Source organism: Indicator indicator, chromosome 19, assembly GCF_027791375.1.
Source record: "Indicator indicator isolate 239-I01 chromosome 19, UM_Iind_1.1, whole genome shotgun sequence".
In the NCBI taxonomy this organism is placed as follows: domain Eukaryota; kingdom Metazoa; phylum Chordata; class Aves; order Piciformes; family Indicatoridae; genus Indicator; species Indicator indicator.
In genome coordinates, this window is record NC_072028.1 from 1,232,361 (window position 1) to 1,251,292 (window position 18,932).

The 18,932-nt window shown below is 42.9% G+C and overlaps 1 protein-coding gene across 1 annotated transcript; it reads right to left on the bottom strand.

Annotated features, from left to right (window-relative positions):
• Positions 1-642: 642 nt before the first annotated feature.
• UBA2 (ubiquitin like modifier activating enzyme 2) lies at positions 643-17,536 on the bottom strand. Its single transcript, XM_054389540.1, has 17 exons — positions 17,393-17,536; positions 13,414-13,497; positions 13,100-13,170; positions 11,910-11,974; positions 11,117-11,217; positions 10,848-10,969; positions 10,181-10,248; positions 8,592-8,713; positions 7,654-7,753; positions 6,381-6,541; positions 6,071-6,164; positions 5,862-5,974; positions 5,270-5,425; positions 4,662-4,758; positions 3,583-3,688; positions 2,305-2,435; positions 643-1,740 (listed from the first exon to the last, which is right to left on the bottom strand). Exons 1-17 carry the CDS (start codon positions 17,534-17,536, stop codon positions 1,562-1,564), a joined length of 1,914 nt encoding a protein of 637 aa, XP_054245515.1. The 3' UTR covers positions 643-1,561.
• Positions 17,537-18,932: the final 1,396 nt, after the last annotated feature.

Below are 18,932 nucleotides of genomic sequence, written 5' to 3' on the forward strand. Positions count from 1 at the left end.
AGTAGCACTTCTGTGGAGCTGCTTCTCCGTATCTACAGCCGCTTACCTGTAGAACTGCAGTAGCTTTGAGGTCACTGATGCAATTGCTTGATGTTTGCAAGCTGCTTCAAGGACAACTCTTAACTAGACTGAGCTGCTCAAGGCCTCCTGTGCCTGGCCTTGAACAGTCCCACAAAGGAGGCATGCACAACCACTTGGACAGCCTGTTCCACCGTCTCACCACCCCTGTACCAAAGAACTTTTTCCTAAGATGCAGTCTAGCCCTGCTCTCCCTCAGCTTCAAACCATTCCCCCTTGTCCTGTCTCTAGACACCCTCATGAAAAGTCACTCTGCAGCCTTCCTGTAGGATCCCTTCAGGTACTGGAAAGCAGCTCTAAGGTCCCCCTGGGGTCTTCTCCAAGCTGAACACCCCCAGCTCCCTCAGCCTATCCTCATAGCAGAGGTGCTCCAGCCCCTGGATTACCTTTGTGGCCTCCTCTGGACTCACTCCAATAGCTCTGTGTCCTTCTCATGCTGGGGACACCAGAACTGGAAGCAGCATTCGAGGTGGGGGTGTCACAAATGCTCTGACTGAAGAGGCTAATAATTGATTGTCCAACAAAAAAAGAACATTGACAAAAGTTTTATTAAAAAAATTCCCCTTTCACCTCAAACAAGTGAAGCTTAAGCTCTGTACTACTAGGTTATGTTTAGAAAAATGAAAATAATACAGTCATTTTGGAAGGCTATACAGTGTAAAATCCCACCAGTCAGCATCAACTTGGACTGTGCAAGCAAATGTAGCAAGTATTTCAGATGTCATTTATTTGGTCCATCAGATGTACAGTATAGGAGTATCTTGAGTTTACAAAACATCAAATATAAATAACCTGAAACTGTAACAATACACAAAAATTTGCTTCTTACATTGACACACCAGGCAGTACGAGCTGAAAACCTTGAGGAAATCATAACAGTTTTACAGTAATGTACAAAGTGCCAGCTGAGCTTGGACAACATTGTTAAAACATGGCACTAATTTGCTTTATTGGATTCTCCTCTTTATTGAATTTTTTTTTTTTTTTGCTTGTTCAGGGTGTGAAAAATGTTTAGGACTAGGCAGAAAAGATTTTGCTTCAAGCAAAAAAATAAACCAAACCAAAACAAAATTAAAAGAAGAAAAAAAAGTAGTTACTGAAAATCTGGGCATCAGATGATGACCCTTTGCTGAACAAGAGTAGGGTTGGGATTTTTTTTCTCCTATTTTATTATACCTAAAACGTATTTACACTAAACCAACATGCTTCTTTTCATGACTGTTTAAGCAAATACTTATCTGTGAGTATTTATAAACTATGTTTCTACTACATTTAATATATGGAATTAATGGAAAAGCTTCTGAAAGAGTCTATCGAGATGAGAGCTTTATCATCAAGAGGAACAGACACAAATTAGTTTGGTACTCGCTTAGAACAAAGGCCTTAATATCAGTCTAGTTCTGGACATTTTTCACATCCCAACAGAATCTGCTGTTACTGAATTCCATAATCTGTATCATCTTGTCAAGGGGCATTTGCATGCTCAGTCTAATGCTATAATTTCATCATCATCATCATGTTCTGTCTGCTCAGCACGTGCTCTCTTTGTCCCGACGCCCTCTTTCTCTTCTAGCTTTCTCTTGCGGCTTTTGTTCTCCTTGTCATCGTCGGCCTTGCCTGAAGAACTTTCTTCAACAAACACTACTTCCTCTTCCTCTGGAGCTGCAAAATAAATGGCTTTACTTCCAAAGAGCCCACTCAGTTTGAGACAGAATGTCAGTAACACAACAAATGCATTTTGGAGCCCATAGTCTGTGTCCTTCAACTGCAAGAGCAGTTTGAGTTGTCCTGAGGTCAGGATAAAACAGGCTTCCCACATGCTCTGAAACTGGAGCAGGGCAGATTTAGGTTGGACATCAGGAGGAAGTTCTTCACCATGAGGGTGGTGAAATGTTGGCACAGGTTGCCCAGAAATGTGGTTGAGACTCCATCCCTAGAGACATTCAAGATCAGACTTGATGTGATCCTGGGCAGCCTGATCTAGCTGGAGGATTCCCTGGTGACTGAAAGGGGCTTGGACCTTTGAACAATCTTGAATGTCTATTTTATCCCAACTGCCAATGTGCATTTTTCTATTTAGTGTTATATTTATACACAAATAATCTTATTTAAGGCAACTTAAATGCTGTTTATTTAATGTTGGCAAATCTAAGCTATGAAACTGCAGTCTGGACTACACTGCTGAAAGTCTGCTTTGTTTGCTTCAATATTGATAGCGTTACTTACCTGTTGATGTTGAGGGCTGTGCTCCATCATCACTACCATTGGTAATGTTCTTTGATGTGGGTTCTGATGGTTTAGGGCCATCAGGAGTATCACCAACAACTTCAAATTCTACATCTTTCTCTAGGTCTTCACTGCAGACAAACACAGATGCTTTTAATCAGCTAGGGGAAAATACCCTCCCCTGTTTTTTTGACCAAGTATAGCATTCCAGTGTTAGAGCATCCTGCAGCTGACACAAAATGAGAAAAACCACTAGAAAAGAGGAAAATCTGTTCAGGCCTCCTTTAGAATTTAGGCTTTTTCTATTCATAAACCCAGTACCATGACTTAAAATGCTTAGAAATGAGACGAAAAGTCTTTACTGGGGGTTACCCCTCTTCATCAATGTCACATTCCAGCCTGGCATTCTGTGACTGTGTGATTCCTATTCTGACTGCAAGCACAGTGTGTTTAGCATATAAAATATGTATCTTATTATCCAGGGTTAAACACACACCCTACTTACTTCCAAGAGACTTCTAGTTGCACTGCTGTACCTGAACACAGCTACTGATGCAGAGGACTCACTGCCCCAGCAGACTGGGGTGGGTTGTTTTTGATTTCTTCCTTTTAAAATTTGTAATTCTAAACAGGACTTTCTCACTTGTTGGATGCCCCAAAAGTAAATATGGTATTGCAGTGCATTTTTATGTTGTGGAAAGAAAAACGTCGTGTAAAGACAAATTATTTAAATACACTTTGTCCAGTTACTGTTGTAAAACCAACCAACCAAACACCCCAAACAACAAAACCAACAAGCCAAACCAACACACCACCCCCCAAACCACCACAACCACCAAATCAAAACCAACACAAAACCCCTAAAACTCTATAAATTCATTTAAAAGTAATTCCTTTCTATTCTGTATTAAAAAACAAAACCCAACAACCCAAAACACACCAACCCCAAGCCCCAAAACCTCAACAACCAAACCAATACCAAAATCCCTGAACTCTATGAATTCATTAAAGAAAAAAAAAAAAAAATCACAATTTTTACTCTGTATTAAAAACCCAACAAAACCAACACACCAACCCCCAAACCACCACAACAACCAAATCAAAACCAAGCCAACTACCATAAACTCTATCAATTCAGAAAAAAATAACAATTCATCTTTTGACTCTGCACTTTCTTTCCACAGCTTAGTCTTTGAGCTTTATTTTTTACTTTAAAATTCCAAGTTTGTGGAACTGTACTACAAATCTACACAAAAAGAGTGATGTGGGATTCCTTACCTATGCAGCACATTGATTAACAGTGTATAGTCCTGGAGGAAATCATCTGCTTGGAGTCGAGTGCCATTTCGAATTCCAAAGTCTGATAATTTCCTGTGGTTGTTTGCTAGGAAAGGAGGGAAAAACTGCATGGATACAGCTTTTAACAAAGCTCCTTTGCACCTGAATCCAGGTGATGAAATAAGGACTCCAGCAGTTTTATGTAGAATCAGAAAAGAGCCTGGCCCCTTCTTGACACCCACCCTTCAGATATTTGTAACCACTGATAAATCTCCTCTCATCCTTCTCTTCTCCAGACTCAATGGCCCCAGGTCTCCCAACCTTTCCCCATCAGACAGATGTTCCAGTCCCTTCATCAGCCTCACAGCCTCCATTGGGCTCTCTCCAGCAGATCCCTGTCCCTCTTAAACTGGGAAGCCAGAACTAGACACAGTATGCCAGATGTGATCTCATCAGGGCAGAGTAGAGGGGGAGGAAAACCTTGACCTGCTGGCCACACTCTTCTGAATGCACCCCAGGAGACCACTGGCCTTCTTGGCCACAAGGGCACACTGCTGTCCCATGGATAACTTATTGTCTGCTGGGACTCCAAGGTCCTTCTCCATGGAGCTGCTTTCCAGCAGATGAACCCCTAACCTGTATTGGTGCATGGTGTTGTTCCTCCCCAGGTGCAGGACTCTACAGTTACTCTTGCTGAACCTCATAAGGCTCAGCATTTGGGGGATAGTATTTGTATGACAGCAGTGCCTACAAGCATCCTAGAAAGACCAGTACCTAAGAACAAGAACATGAAGGAGACATTTCAAGAGAGGCATTCAGTATAGCTGAATACCTATTTTTGAGAGGAATCCTGACACTCCAGCTGAAAAACACTTCAGATAGGGAAGCTGAACTGGACAAGCAGGCTTGCAGACACCACCACTAACTCCTACTCATTCACTAAGTACTTTCAAGTCCACTTCTCTTCAATTACTGCTCTACAGGATGAGCACCAGAACATCTGCTATACTGCTACCATCCATAGCTTGGTTTCTTCCTAGTTTTTATCTACTCCTAACTAAAAACTTCAGTATACACACCTTCTGTTTCTCCTTCCTCTGAGGAGATAAGAATAGTTCCTTTTCCATCGTCTATTTGTACATCTGGTGCTACCATAGCAAACTTTTCTTTCACTATCTGAAAAGATGAATAGCTGATTAAAAACACTTAGAAAAGAAAGAACCTTCAACTATTTTGATTTTTCTAGCCCAGGCTCATTTTCAGGCATCTGCTGAAAGCCTGCACTTCTCCCCACCACACACTTTCAGGAACAAAATAATTGCATTTTCACTATCTGAAACCCACAGGTTCAGATTGAAATTTTTTGCTGAGTATATTTCATAAAATGACAGAATTCAATCAGTGACTGTGGCTACTGAACTATTCAACTGAAGTACAAATGCAGTTTTTGCTGTTATATATGGCCAGGATTTAAAGCCACCATAAAATCAGAGCATTCCTTCACAAGAGATACAAGAGCAAGAAGCAGACTGCTTGATCTGGCTGCTCTTAGAGCTGAGAGGAAGGCCAAATTAGAGCAACCATAAACAGTTGATGCTCAGTCAAAATACACTGAGCAAAGCCCTAACTTGACTAATTTACAGTATTAGAATCAAAATGAAAGCTGCACCTAATATTTCAGCTTTACCTTGTCCTGGAGTGTGAGCACAGTAACTTTGTGCACATTCAGTTTCACAGTCACTTCTGGCTTACTTGCACACACATAACAGTTGGGGTTTGGTGGATCCAAAGCACAAGGAACTAACAGCTTCTTCCTGGGATTTGGCTGCTTGTTCAGAAAAATCTTGAGACAGAGGAGAATAAACCAAGTTATGCTGTAAGTAACAGCACCTGTAAACCTGTTTTCATACACATTTGTTGTCATCTTCTCACAGGCTGTCCCTAATCCTCTTCGACATGCCTGCTGAAGAGGAGTGAGTACCACAGCCAGTCCAAGGACACCTGTGTGGCTGACCAGCTCCTGCCAAGCAATCTGGAACATGAAATGTTTCAAGGGATGTCAGTGTGGTTCCCTCTCCTATCCAGCAGCCAATCTTTATTAAATCAGAGGAATTTAATCAGCCTTGAAACTTCCACTTCTCTTTTCATTGTGGCTGAAGGCACATTCAGAATCTACTGAAGCAACAAGTGAGAGAAAGTAAAACTACACAGCAGTCAAAGCAAGAGAAATGTGACTTGTAAAGAAAGAACAAGAAAGCAGAAGTATCAGTCCCACTTACCGTTCTACACTGATCTATTTTTCCTGACAAAATCTTCAACCCCTCCAGCACTATCAGACCAGCTATGACTGCATTAGTAGTAGCTATAGCTGGGATAATATTTCCTGCCATTGCTGCAAAATAAGCAAGAGTATGGAAGATTTTTAACAGTGAGTAAGAAGATTAGATTATTATCATTTAAATAAAACAATGTTGTATTTTATCCTTACACTTGATATCAAATCTGCTCTTCATATTCATACTGAAAACATGCATCCTGAGATTGGCAGCAGAAGTGACAAAATCCATTGCAGAAGGGTCATCCTGGCAAGAATTTAATATATAAAAAAAAAAAGGAATAATTTAAAATTCCAAGTCTGCAAAACATGGTTCCTAAAATGTTAGCTGCAGGAAGTTTTACTGCACAGGTTTCTTGTTTCCTATTTCATTTCCAAGCCACACTTCCTCTTTCAGCTGAATCCAGTTGATATTGCACTACAGACAGAGCATAACTGCTTCTTGTGTATTTGGCAAACTAACCTTGTCCCATATGAGCTCTGCTCCATCACCCTTCTCAGCCAGGTGAAGTCTCAGGGTTTCAACACTCTTTGAAAATAAGTGTGCATAGCTCTTGACATCCAGAACCTGCTGATCCTTCAAGACTGCAGAGGATTCATTTTGTTGGTCAGCTGTGTTTTTCTCTTTGGGAAAAGAAAAAGAGAAAAATTAAGATCAGGAATACCTATAAATCCCACTGGAGTTCTCTACAATTTCCCAATTTCAGCAAGACCAAATATTTTTTAAATTGAAGAACACCTTTAAACTACAGTAGCCCCAACATGTGACAACAAATCTGCATTTAAAACTGCATTTACAGCTGGACTTCCATTGATCACCTAGACAGGTACAAGGTACAGCAAATTGACATTTGCAGCTTTCAGCTCAGCTTTCAGGGATAGATGCATCAGTGTTCATGGTAAGGTCTCCTAGAACAAGCTGACCCTAATTTTGTGACTATCTGTGTCAGTGTGAGCTGAAATTCCCCACCACCACTGACAATAACCAGGCTAGCTCAGTCTGGAAGCGAATGCAAGCTGTATTTACAAGCAGAATCTACAATCTATGATGAAATGCAATGACTATGTATAAATATACAAAATTCACAACATTTACAAATATATACAATCAACAGAAAAGCACAACCAATCTCTCTTTGCTCCCTGCAAAGGGGACCCTCCCAAAGGGGCCTCTCTCCCAGCTCCCTTCGCCCCCAGACCCCCCTGGACAGAGAAGCAGAGTTAGTTAAAGCAGAAAGTTGTTAACTTAGCTGCCAAGGTCAGTGTGTTATCTTCAGCCAGAAGAGAAGAAGAAACAGCAGCCAGACAGCCCAGCAACTGCCCCCACTGCAGAATGCAGAATGTGCAGAGTGCCCACTTTGTTTTGGGTAATAGTTCTTAAACATTTCTATCTATCCAATGGAAGTGTTTAGAACAATCGTTATTTTGCTTTCTTACACCCAATAGTGACTTGTTTACATTCTTTCACTTTCTCTGTTTGAACTTTGCAAAGAAAAATTAAAAAAAGACAGTTTCAAACCATCACACTATCTAAAATAATAAACCACAAACCAGTTCTAGAAAAGCATTTCCTATACAGAGAAAAATTTAAAGTCTTTGGGAATGGCAAAGAATTGCTGTGTTCATGCTCAGTACCCAGCTGAATGAGTGAGAAGGTAGCTGTGTTGCAGTGCTGCATCACCAAACAGCAGATATGACATGACTTTGAAATACACAGTGGGAGGAAGGACAATTACCTTGCTTTTGTACCTCAGCCCAGTCCAGCGGCACTGGAGGCTTTCTCTTCCTCCACAGCTTATCCATTGTCAGCAGATATCTTATGTCATCTTTGAAAAGCTAGGAAACAGAAGACAAAAACCCAAAACAAACTCAAAAACCATTAAAGAGGGGGGAAAAGGGAACTCTTTTTACATTTGCTGTGAAACTGAAAAAACTACATTAGATTGATGAGGTTTTGCTGTTGTCCTTGAAAATACTTTCAACAGTGTAAATGAAAATCAAACTCCACTGGAAAAAGACTGGAAAAGTTTCTTATTTCCTATTCTCCAATACTTACTGCATAAAGCAGGCACAGATCTCATTAATTTGAGGAGCAGTAAAGAAAAAAAAAATAAAATCAAGAAACAGCAGTCCAGAGTAGGCTCAGGTGCCTACTGAGGCCACCACTACAGCTCTCCCTGAGATATTCTTACCTACCAGTCAATGATTTTGCTAAGGGAAGTGATTACTACTCATCAACATCACATTCTAAGCTCATTTCCTCTATTTATTCACTTATGGCAACTATTTTAGAATGCAGTTTGCGTTTTCTTTTGCCAGAGCCTGATGAGGCACAGAAGGTGACTGATGGATTTTAGGTGCTTAGATTGATTCCGACTATGCCCAGTGACACTCCTAGAGAACTCAACTTTACCTTTTCACTTAAAAATAATGAGAATAAAGTGTTTTCTGTACAATATAGCCAAGCTGCTGAAGCCATCTGTGCAGACACAGATGGAATGCTGCAAAACTAGCAAGTGTTGTAGACGACCAACGCTACAGCAAAACTGGTCGCAATCACAACATGATTACATCATTGATGGCTAGCATTAAGTGTCCAAACTGGGTTCTGACTTCACTTCAAAGCACCTCACACATTTCAAATAAAGGCATTTATTGGGGGTAAGGAAGATACCTTAGTAAACAGTTTAACTGGGTCATATCCAGTTGATTTAGCCCACTCCTTAGTTGAAACACGTTTGATCTCACCATCCTCATTGGATGCTCGTGCTCTGGCTTCTGCTTCTGCTGGCTCCCCTGTTAATAAAGTGTTAACCAATATTTTAATTAAAAAAAGAGAAAAATCACATCCAAATATTTCCTCTAGAGTCACTAACCAAAATTAAATGGCTTTACTGCACCCAACAAGATGAACTAGACACAGGGTGCCCATTCCCGTTTGCTTCTGCAACTCACCAATGTAATTTGATGTCACTTAATTCCTCTGCAGAAAGAGTGAACAACTGTTTCTTATTCATTTTCTCCATGTCATATTGTGGTTTCATCAATGTCTAACCATCCCCTTTCAGTAGTCTCTTTCCCTGGCTGAGGAGACTTAGTTTGGGTAGAACTTCAGCACAAAATAAATGAACTTCCTACCTCTGGTTATTCCTGCACAGTAAAAATCCAGGCACACAGATGCTATTTGTTGTGTGTTTCTTTCCCAGTCACATCCAGCAATTGCTGGCATGACTCTTAATGAGCAGCAGGTGATGTTTTCACAAAACTATCTATTAACATCTTGTCTGAAAGAGACAAGTCAACTCCAAAATCATCACTTTATGACCTCTTTCCCCTTTTCCCCAGTGCATCATTTCCTATCTATCTGCACCAAACAGACATAATTGCCCAGTCACTCTGTGCTGTGAAGCTTTTCACTGCTTTTTGTAGTTAGTCCTCATTTTATTATTCTTAATGACTTAATCACACATGCTGACCCCCAGTCAAAGACATTCCTCTAATCACCATTTAGCTATCGTTAAAGCAGTGCAAGCACTTCAAGTCCTTCACCATTTTTTCCTTCCCATGACTGCATAGCTCCTTCAGGTTCCTCACAAAAAGCTTTTTTGAGTGCCCTCTGCAGATTCAAACCAGTGTAAGCCACAGATGCTTGTCCACATCTTTGTGGATTGCTTCAAAGGACCTGCAGAGCCATACCAGAGCTGAGTTCCCTTCACCAAATGTGCACTGACTCCCCCTCCCTGACACACCATCCATGTCCACTGTTTCTAAACAGCATTACTGGACAATGTGCTCACTACAGATATGAGTAAGCTCCAGCTCAGGCCCTCCTGCAGCTGCCCTGCCATCTTGGTTTAACGCAATACCATTGTGTCTGCCACCTTCCAAGCATTCCAGCAGTTGTTTTAAGTGAGTTTATACACCACTCTTTGAAAGATGCAGCTCTGAAGAGGATCTTGTGCACATTCTCCATGCAAAAAAGCTGTGCGTCCAGTTAATTAAAACCCACTGAAAATGTTGCAAATATCTAATAAGCAGCAGTATGAGGGAATTAAATTATGCATAATGCACTTAAGGGTCTGAAAGGGAAACTATTGTTAATACATCCCAAAGTCTTGTTGTCCAAGGGTAGAGTAAATGGAATCCTCTTAAAGGAAAATAGAGCTGGACTCTGCAATATTAAGGAATCACAGAAACAAGTCACAATCTCTGCAAGAGAACATTTCAGTAACAGGGTAAGCTACCAGCTTGTATCACACTCACAGGCAGCTTCAGGATCAGCTCTGTCAGGAGAGACTTCTTGGTCAGCATCTTCTTCTCCAAACAACTGGCTACATAATAATTAAGAACAAAACAACACTGGAATTTCATCATATTTGGTTAGAGACTGAAATACTTCCTAATGGATATATATCCACTTTAGAAGCTCTGCTGTCAGAGTGCTTCTTCATGTATCATGCTTTTTGAACTGACAACACAAAATGTGCAATACAAACATGAATGTAGCAAACCAGCTCTGTGTAACTCACTCCACAGCTCACCTAGCCTTGTCTTTCCATCACAGGACTGAACGCCTTGCTTACAAGCCTCCAAGATCCCAGCAAAAGTTACATCTGGTCACACATGCATTACACTGAAAAATGTGTTGAAAAATAAAGTAACCTCACCCCCCTCACCCCACACTGCTATGCCAAAGTACTTCTCCTGATTTTCTGTGATATTAGAGCAAGACCTAAGTAGTAACTAACCTCCCAACACCCCAAAACCCAAGTTAAAGAATGGGAGATTTTAGCTATAATTAACATTCTTCTTTTTTTAAATCCCCAAACCAACCAAAAACCAAACCCAAGCAGGTGGTGTCCACTTTTTGTCTGTAGGTTTAGACAAAAGCGACCTAGAGCACCTTTATCTTTTCTTTTCAATCACTTACTTGAACAAATACTTAGCCCACACAATGCAGTGGATAGGTTCTGATGGTGTATTTCTAATGGTGCAGCCTGGAAAAGTCTTCTGGGTTGGCTTAGGATGGCATTCGTAACATTCTGTCATTCCCTGGGGAAAGGGAAACACTTCCTTGTCACACTGTGAAGGCTCCTGCTACTGCGTGCTATTACCAGATGAACTGTAACTGGATCTCAACACGCCCGAGTGCCTGCTGTCTGAAATAGCCAAGTGACAAAGAGAGATACAGAATCTCACCTTCTTAATAACTGTTACTTGTCCAAGGTAGCCTGCGGTTCCACTCTCTATCAGAGGAACATCAGCAGCCAGACACATCCTGTTCACATGGTTACGGGCAGCTACAAATCAAGAGTTTGCAAAGAAAAATGGAATAATTAAAAAAAAAAAAGTTTGACTTCTCCATAGTCAAACTAGCCTCCCATGCAAGCATTTACCTTTCACCTACCTTATTTTATTCTAGAGTACTATGCCCTTTTCAAAGTCCATTTTCACAGAATCCTAGAATGCGTTGGGTTGGAAGGGGCATCCTGGAAGGGTTGGAAGCTCATCCAGTTCCAACCCCCTGCCATGGGCAGGGACACCTCCCACCAGCCCAGGTTGCTCAAGGCCTCATCCAACCTGGCCTTGAACACCTCCAGAGAGGAGGCATCCACAGCCTCCCTTGGGCAACCTGTTCCAGTGTCTCCCCACACTCACTGTCAAGAATTTCTTCCTAATCTCCAGTCTAAATCCCTCCTCCTGAAGCTTCAATCCATTCCCCTCAATTAACACAAAACAGATCCACAGCAGACTCTACTAAGTTACAAACATATACAGAGCACTCAGCACTTGCCATAAAGCAGCAATACAGCAGTAAATGTTTTACCTTCAAAGCACCAACTACCCTTTCTAGTGGAAGTACAAAAACTACAGATGGCTTGAGAGGATTCTCACTGACACTGCAGCACTACTAAGGGTAGAACACATTAAAGTTCTACAAACAAGCAACAGCATTTTCATCTCCAATACAAAGCCACAGTGCAAACCTCACCTCTGTTATCCAGAGCATTCATAACCAAGGTAAACTGGCGGAAGAACTCTACGTTATAGTCAGGGCTATAGAGAAAAGAAACAAACAAAAAAGGCATATCAAAGTGGTTGGAACTTATGGCACAACAGAAAGTACACACATGCAAAGGGTGGCCTGATGTTCACGTGCTAAATTACACAGATCATAACTTTACTACTAGCCTTTAACTGCCTCATTTGTCTTCGGCCCATTTTAAAGCAGGGTGAGAGCAAGAATGTTATGCTGCTGGAAGGAAGCTCCTGCAATTAGCACTAATTTGACCAATGAAACAGGCAGACAAGGAAAAGGCCATTATACTGCTCTGACCTAACGAGTAAATTGGCTGAACTGTGGTAACTGACCCTAAAAACCATCAGCTGAGACTAAAATATGCACGCTGTAATTACCATAGCTCATCAGACTGCTGATAGTTCATTATACTGTGATAGCTCAATTGGTTTTGATCATGCCTCCACATCCTTAGGAGCCAGACATGAGATTTTAAAATCCTGACACTTCAGTGTGTTTAATTTGGATTTTTCTGATCTGAAGAAGGTGGTGAAGAAGCAAAGAAGAAGCAAGCTTAATGGTTTTACATTTTCAGGAAAAGGATGCACTCAGTCAGTGGTTAATAGTAACACCAGAGTTCAAATCTGAATGTTCCAAAACAGAGGTTTTTAAGAAACTGAAAAAATATAATTTAAAGCTACTGAAAACCTACATCATCTTGTACCCTACTCATTGGCTATGGATCACAGAGACTAAATTTTTAACAGTTTGGGGCATACAAAAATGATACTTGGTTACCCACACACACAAAAGGGACTTTTTTTTTTTTTTAATCCTAGAGTTAACATTTCCATTTGTTTTAATCTAATTCTTGCTCAAGATAGCAAGGCATCCTTACAGTGTAAAAACTTCCATAGTAAATAATGCTAATAAAATGGAAAATAGGCACAAGCAAATGACTACAGTTTACTACCAGAGCTTGAGAGAACTCCTACAAAACCCCCAGTGCCCCTCAGGTGTGTGGCAGACTCATACTTACAGCTGGTTCCTTTTACTGCAGTACTTTTGCAAAGCATCTTAAAGCACACAATTGCAGCATTTCAATAACAAAGCATTTGAAAATAATACCATGTAACTGGAGCTTAAAACCCAACCAAACATACTTCATGATGCTGTCATGGTAAGCTGTAATGTTAGCCTCTGGATGAAACTGTAACACGCTTTCCTTGGCAACCTGGAAATGAAAAACAAGAAACAAAACCCCCACGTTATTTCTTCCTTCCTTATAAACACAGACTTGATACTAGCCAAGTATTAAGCTAACCCCCTTGAGATTCAAATATTTCTATAATGAAATGTGGATAGCCACAGCCAACCAACCAACATTTACCTCCTGTCAGCAAAAACAAAACCGTGACAGGTTCCTAACACTGCTTATAAAATACTGAGTAAGGCCTCAGCTTTATTTTCTCCTCACCTGTGCTTTTGATCTTCCAACATGCTTCTTTTGGAACAAAAACTGCCTGTTGAGGTTGCTGACATCAATAGTATCCAGATCAATCTACAAACATACAAGAGACATCCATTTCACTTTGACAGAAATAAAAGGAACAAAGTCATTAAGAGAATTTGAAGCAAATGTGATGACCAAAATGCATAAAACTTTATAGACCTCTTTTCAGACCCGCATGCAACCCTAGAGGCACAAGTATCACCTCACCCCCTTCAGGAACGTTCAATCACTACTAACGATTGGACTGTAGGTCAAAAATTAAGGGCTACATGACAACAAACTTCCTGAAGAAAGAGTCCCTACTGAAAATGCATATGATTTTTGAGATATATATGCCCAGTAGTTGGTAGAAAGTCACTGATTGTCCTGTTTACTGTAGGATTAAGATTTTAGTGAGAGTTCACCAGGAGACACAGCACACAGACCGCAGAAATCACTCTAGATGGGTCCAGACAAACGCTGCATGGGACTGACCACCCCAAATTCTGGCTCTGCACCATGCTTCCCTGAGGTGGAGGTGTTCAAGGCCAAGTTGGTTGAGGCCTTGAGCAACCTGGACTAGTGGGAGGTGTCCCCGTCCATGGCAGGGGGTTGGAACTAGATGATCTTTAAGGTCCCTTCCAACCCAAACCATTCTTTGAATCTATGAAGGTCCAAGAAAGGCTACTCAGCAAACTAACTACTCCTTCTGCTTTATATGTGATCATGGCTTTGAGCAACTGAATCAGTAATCTGAGGGCTGTGTTGCCATCTAATTCACGCACTGCAGGGCAAAAGCTTTTACCCTTTGCCATCAGGACTAACTGCCTAAGTGCCTATTAAAAAATTATGAAGTCTACTTATAAAAAAAAAAAAATCCATGCCACCAAGATGCTTAAAAACACAAACCACAGAACAGCTGTGATGCACAGCCTCAGAGAATGCTGTGCCTGCAATTCCCCCAAGGGTGATGTTTCTATTTCTTAATGTATGTACATGAACACCACCACTGCAAATGTCTTTGCCCTCCACCACATGAATTAAGAAGAGTTAATTGGAACTTCAAGATTTATTCCTACCTTTGTTACTCCTACTTTTCATTTAAAGTAAACAGCTTCTCAAATCAACCATTCTTTTTAGAAGTCCTCTCCTGACCCAAATATTTTAAATTGAGAGGGGAAGGGGACAATTTTCCTGAGCCACAGTGATATTTCTCCCAAATCCTGACAGCTAAAGTTTTCACACTCAACACAATAATGCTTTCCGCTCTCTGGAGAGGACTACCAGACTGACTGTGCAGTGTGAAGCTTGAACATGACCTACCCAGGGTGTTCTCACACACTTTTCATTTCAGTAACCAAACTTGAATAACAAAAACAAGGATAGCACACATTTCTCACTGAAGATCCTTTGCATGCAAGATCCAAGCTTCAAGATTAAACTTCCTGTTTTCTGAAGGGAGTATTTTTAATTTAAGGATTAAGTTTTAATATGCTAATAGCTGTAATAAGTAAAAAGCTTTAACATTAAATAAAAGCATTTGGGGATATAGAGCAAACAGGAAATAAACATAATAGAAAACATTCTATTAGAAAGCAGAGACCATTAACTTTTGTTAACTAGAGACACCCTTACTAACTACCCATAGTCTTGTATCTTTACATGAAAATGGTATTTGCATGCAAGTGTATTTTTACCTCCCTTCCCATACTACTTACTTCCCAAACATGCTTAGTTCAAAGCCAAAAAAACCTCAAGGGAAAATCATGAAGTGCATCATTCTGTTACAACATCCTTCATCCACAAAACCAGTAGTATTTTAACTGAAAATAACAAGTGCTTAGGCTACAACTGCCAACAGCATTACCATGACCAAAAGCAGCAGAGGTAGCTTCTCTCCAGAGAGAATACTTAAGAGTGAGACCTCAGGAGAAGCATCCATCTAGCTAAGAATTATTAGGATTTAACAGTTCTCTTATTAAAATAACTTTTATACTGCTTCTATTTTTGCAAGCTAGAAGGAAAGGCCCCAGAACTTCCTAAGAATGTTAATGTTTTTAATTCAGACTTGGATCTTGAGTAATTTGAATTTGTTCTTAATTCATAAGGGCAACAGCACTGCCTTTCAACAAAGTATGCTTAATGCAATCCCATATTTCTGTGTTGTCTGGTGTTCAAAACCACTAGATATTTTTTGGTTTAAAAAAAATCCTAATTTACATATAAAAACAGGAAGCATTTTCAGGTCTTCATGCTTGTTAGGAATTAATAACCATAGAAAACCCTCCACAATATCAACAACCTTGACAAAATCAATTTCTTCTTTTAATAGCAAATTTCCTCTTTGGGTAACAATTCTCTTTTTTCTCTGGCCCTGGTTTTGTGCCCACCCACTCCATATGTTATCAAAACATTTCTGCCTTGCATAAAACACTACCAAAGATATTTTTAAATGAAGATGGCCCTGATCCAACATGTACTTAAGTTAATGGAGTCCAACCATGTTTGCCTTGAAAGACAATACACACAAAAAAAATAAATCAAACTATAGGAAGTGAAACCATAGGCATATACCAATGAGATTTATGCCTAATGACTAACTGGAAAATCAGGAGATATTAAACTCTACACAATTGACAGGCAAAGGAAAAAAAATAGGAGGAAAAAAAAACAGCGCAGAAAAGACAAACTTCCACTCCTCTATTGACGTTTGCTTCACTCATATAATGTTACAAAGGGTTAGGCTTGCAGTGGTAGACTGAACTCCAAGGGACAACTTGGAATTACACTTAAGCACATCCTAAAAGTCAACTGAGTAGAAGTGGCTGAGCTGTATGAATAGCAAAGCAAGCCAGTCATCTTCTACAGCCTGACCACCGTTTCAGATAAAAGCTGTTTCTTATATGATCCGCATAAGTCTGACCATAAAAATAACCCTTACAACTTGTCATACAACGCTCCCTGATGAGATTCCTGGCCAGGCACACACAAGTAAAAACGCATTCAAGGAACCAGACCTGTTTTCTAGGTGGATTTGTAGTCCCATCACTTCTTCACAGCATTTACTTTTGGAACTACAGTAAGAAATAAGGTCTGAAAACTCGGTACGCAAGAGTTCTGCTAATCGTGTTTCTGTCTCTTTCGTTCTCATTCCGACCCTCGAAGTCCTGCCCTTCCTATACACATTCGGAGATCAGCATCACGAAGCAAAAGTGAAAGCAGCAGCCCGCGGGAAAATGCCGTGATCGAACTTCAAGACTGGCAGTTTTACAACTGGGTATCTAAAAATACACTTCACCTCCCACGTATTTTGTTTTTCGTAGCAACCCATCTCCGGACCATTATCCACAGTACTCAAGGCGGCATTGGGCAAAGCCAAGCCAGTAACGGCAATCGCTGGGCAGCGAACACACCACACCAGTTTCCCACCAGATTTCATCTGCGGGCTCCCAGACACAGCCTCTTCTCCGCCGAGCTGCCCCGGGAAGGCGGCCCGACCCCTGGAAAGCGGACAGCCAGACCTCCGTGGGGAAAGGCGGCCCTTGCCCGCTCCTCCTCTCCGCGTCTGCCCCGGCGGGGAGCCCGGGCACAGCGGCACTGCCACTCGGGGCGGCCCGCGAGAGGGAGGGAGCCCCGCGGAGCGGCCCCGCTTAAGGCGGGGGCGCGGATGGCGGCGGCAGGCCGCAGCCCCTTTGTGGCAGAGCCCGTCCCCCGGCGGCAGGGGCGGCGCGGCCGCCTCGCCCGGCAGCTTTGGCGGGCCGGGAGCAGTTTGAAAACACGCAGACAATGCGGCGGGCGGGAGGGGCCTCGCCGCCACAGCTCCCCCGCCTCTGCCGCGGCCCCACCGCCCCGGCCCACCCAGGCCCCCACCCCGCTCCCTGTACCCCCCCGTACCCGCCCCGGCCTTTGCTGCGCCGCCACCCTCCAGCCCCTCATTCGCCCCGGCCCCCGCCCCGGCCCGTACCACGTCGATGTTGCTGAAGCCGGTGAGCACCAGGTCCTTGAGGAGCTCGCAGCCGATGCCGCCGGCTCCCACCACCAAGACCCGCGCCTGGGCTACGGCTTCAGCCAGCTCAGTGCGCAAGGGGCCCAACACCGGCACGGCCATGACAGCGGGCAAAGGAGGGCGGCGGGCAGCGGCAGCGACTCCGCGCGGCTCTCTTCACCGGGCCGCACTCCGGACAGCGAGCCCGGGCAAGGCCAGAGCGGCCGCCGCCCGCCTCGCCCATAGCGCCCCCTCCCGGCAGGGAGGGCCTAGGCCCTCTCCTGCGCACCGCCCAGAACGGCGGCAGCAGGACCGCAGCCGGGGCGGGACAGGGAAGGCTTCACTGCCGGTTCGAGCCCTTGCTCCCGGCGGTCGCCCCGGCCGGAGGCTGGCTACGGGTGGCACCGCGGGCAGTGCTTCGCGTGGAAACAGCCCCACCTGTGTGCTGCAACCGCCAGTGCGGCCAGGGCTCGGCTCACAAACGGTGCGCTCGGGGCTGTCTGCTATGGCTGGGGAAGCGAGTGGGCCGAGCACCGCGGGGGCACCGGCGGGACCCCCCCACACCACCGTGTCTTGTATTTCTGTTAGCCTTAGCTAACTGCCTCTCCTTTAGAAGCTACAGTTCTTCGTTAAAAATAGGCAGTTACTGCATTCATTTATGCTGCAGCATTAAACCTGTACAAAAAGCTTTAAGGACACTTAGATTATTCCTCCATTAAGTCAATTAAAATACCGCAATTTAGCCTAAGCCTACAGGGAACTCCACTCTAGGATTCAGTTCAACTACAGCAGCTAGATGAGCCTGTGAGCATCAAGTTGGTGCTGTACCTGCCCCTTCCCTCTGTCCCTGTGAGAACAAAAACCTCATCATCCTCACCCAGAGCAACGTGACTGTGAGAGCTCATCTTGGCCATGCAGATGTAGCCTTACCCCTCACTGCAGAAACATCTCCAACAGCTTCATATAGTGACAGCAAGGCCCTTTCAGCTGCTGTCCACTGAGCTTCCAATCTGTGGTTAAAAAGCAGCAGATCTGTGTTTTAAACTCAAGCTTACATTTATTTCTTCACTGCCAATAGTTCCTAAAATCTGGACCCTGACTCATAAATTACCATCTCTCTTATGAAGGAAGACTGAGGGACTTGGGGTGTTTTAGCCTAGAGAAAACTGAGGGGGGAATCTCATCAATGTTTATCAATATTTAAAGGGCGGGCATCAGGAGAATGGGACCAGGCTTTCTTCAGTGGTGCCCAGTGACAGGACAAGGGGTAACAGGCACAAACTTGAACACCAGAAGTTCCATCTAAACATGAGGAGGAACTTCTTTAATTTAAGGGTGACAGAGCCCTGGAACAGGCTGCCCAGGGAAGTGGTGGAGTCTCCATTTCTGGATACATTCTAAATCCACCTAGACTTGTCCCTGTGTGACCTTCTCTTGGTGACCCTGCCTTGGGAGGGGGGTTGGACTCTGTGACCTCCAGAGGTCCCCTCTAACCCCAGCCAGTCTGTGAAAAGAACCC

What these genes read in the sequence shown, in the direction of transcription:
- UBA2 (XM_054389540.1), bottom strand. Translation starts at nt 17,536, where the DNA reads ATGGCCGTGCCGGTGTTGGGCCCCTTGCGCACTGAGCTGGCTGAAGCC. An exon ending in TGCTCACACTCCAGGACAAG is followed by an intron (nt 4,759 to 5,269) that starts GTAAAGCTGAAA and finishes TCATCTTTTCAG; the next exon opens with ATAGTGAAAGAAAAGTTTGC. An exon ending in ACAGCCCTCAACATCAACAG is followed by an intron (nt 1,741 to 2,304) that starts GTAAGTAACGCT and finishes TTTATTTTGCAG; the next exon opens with CTCCAGAGGAAGAGGAAGTA.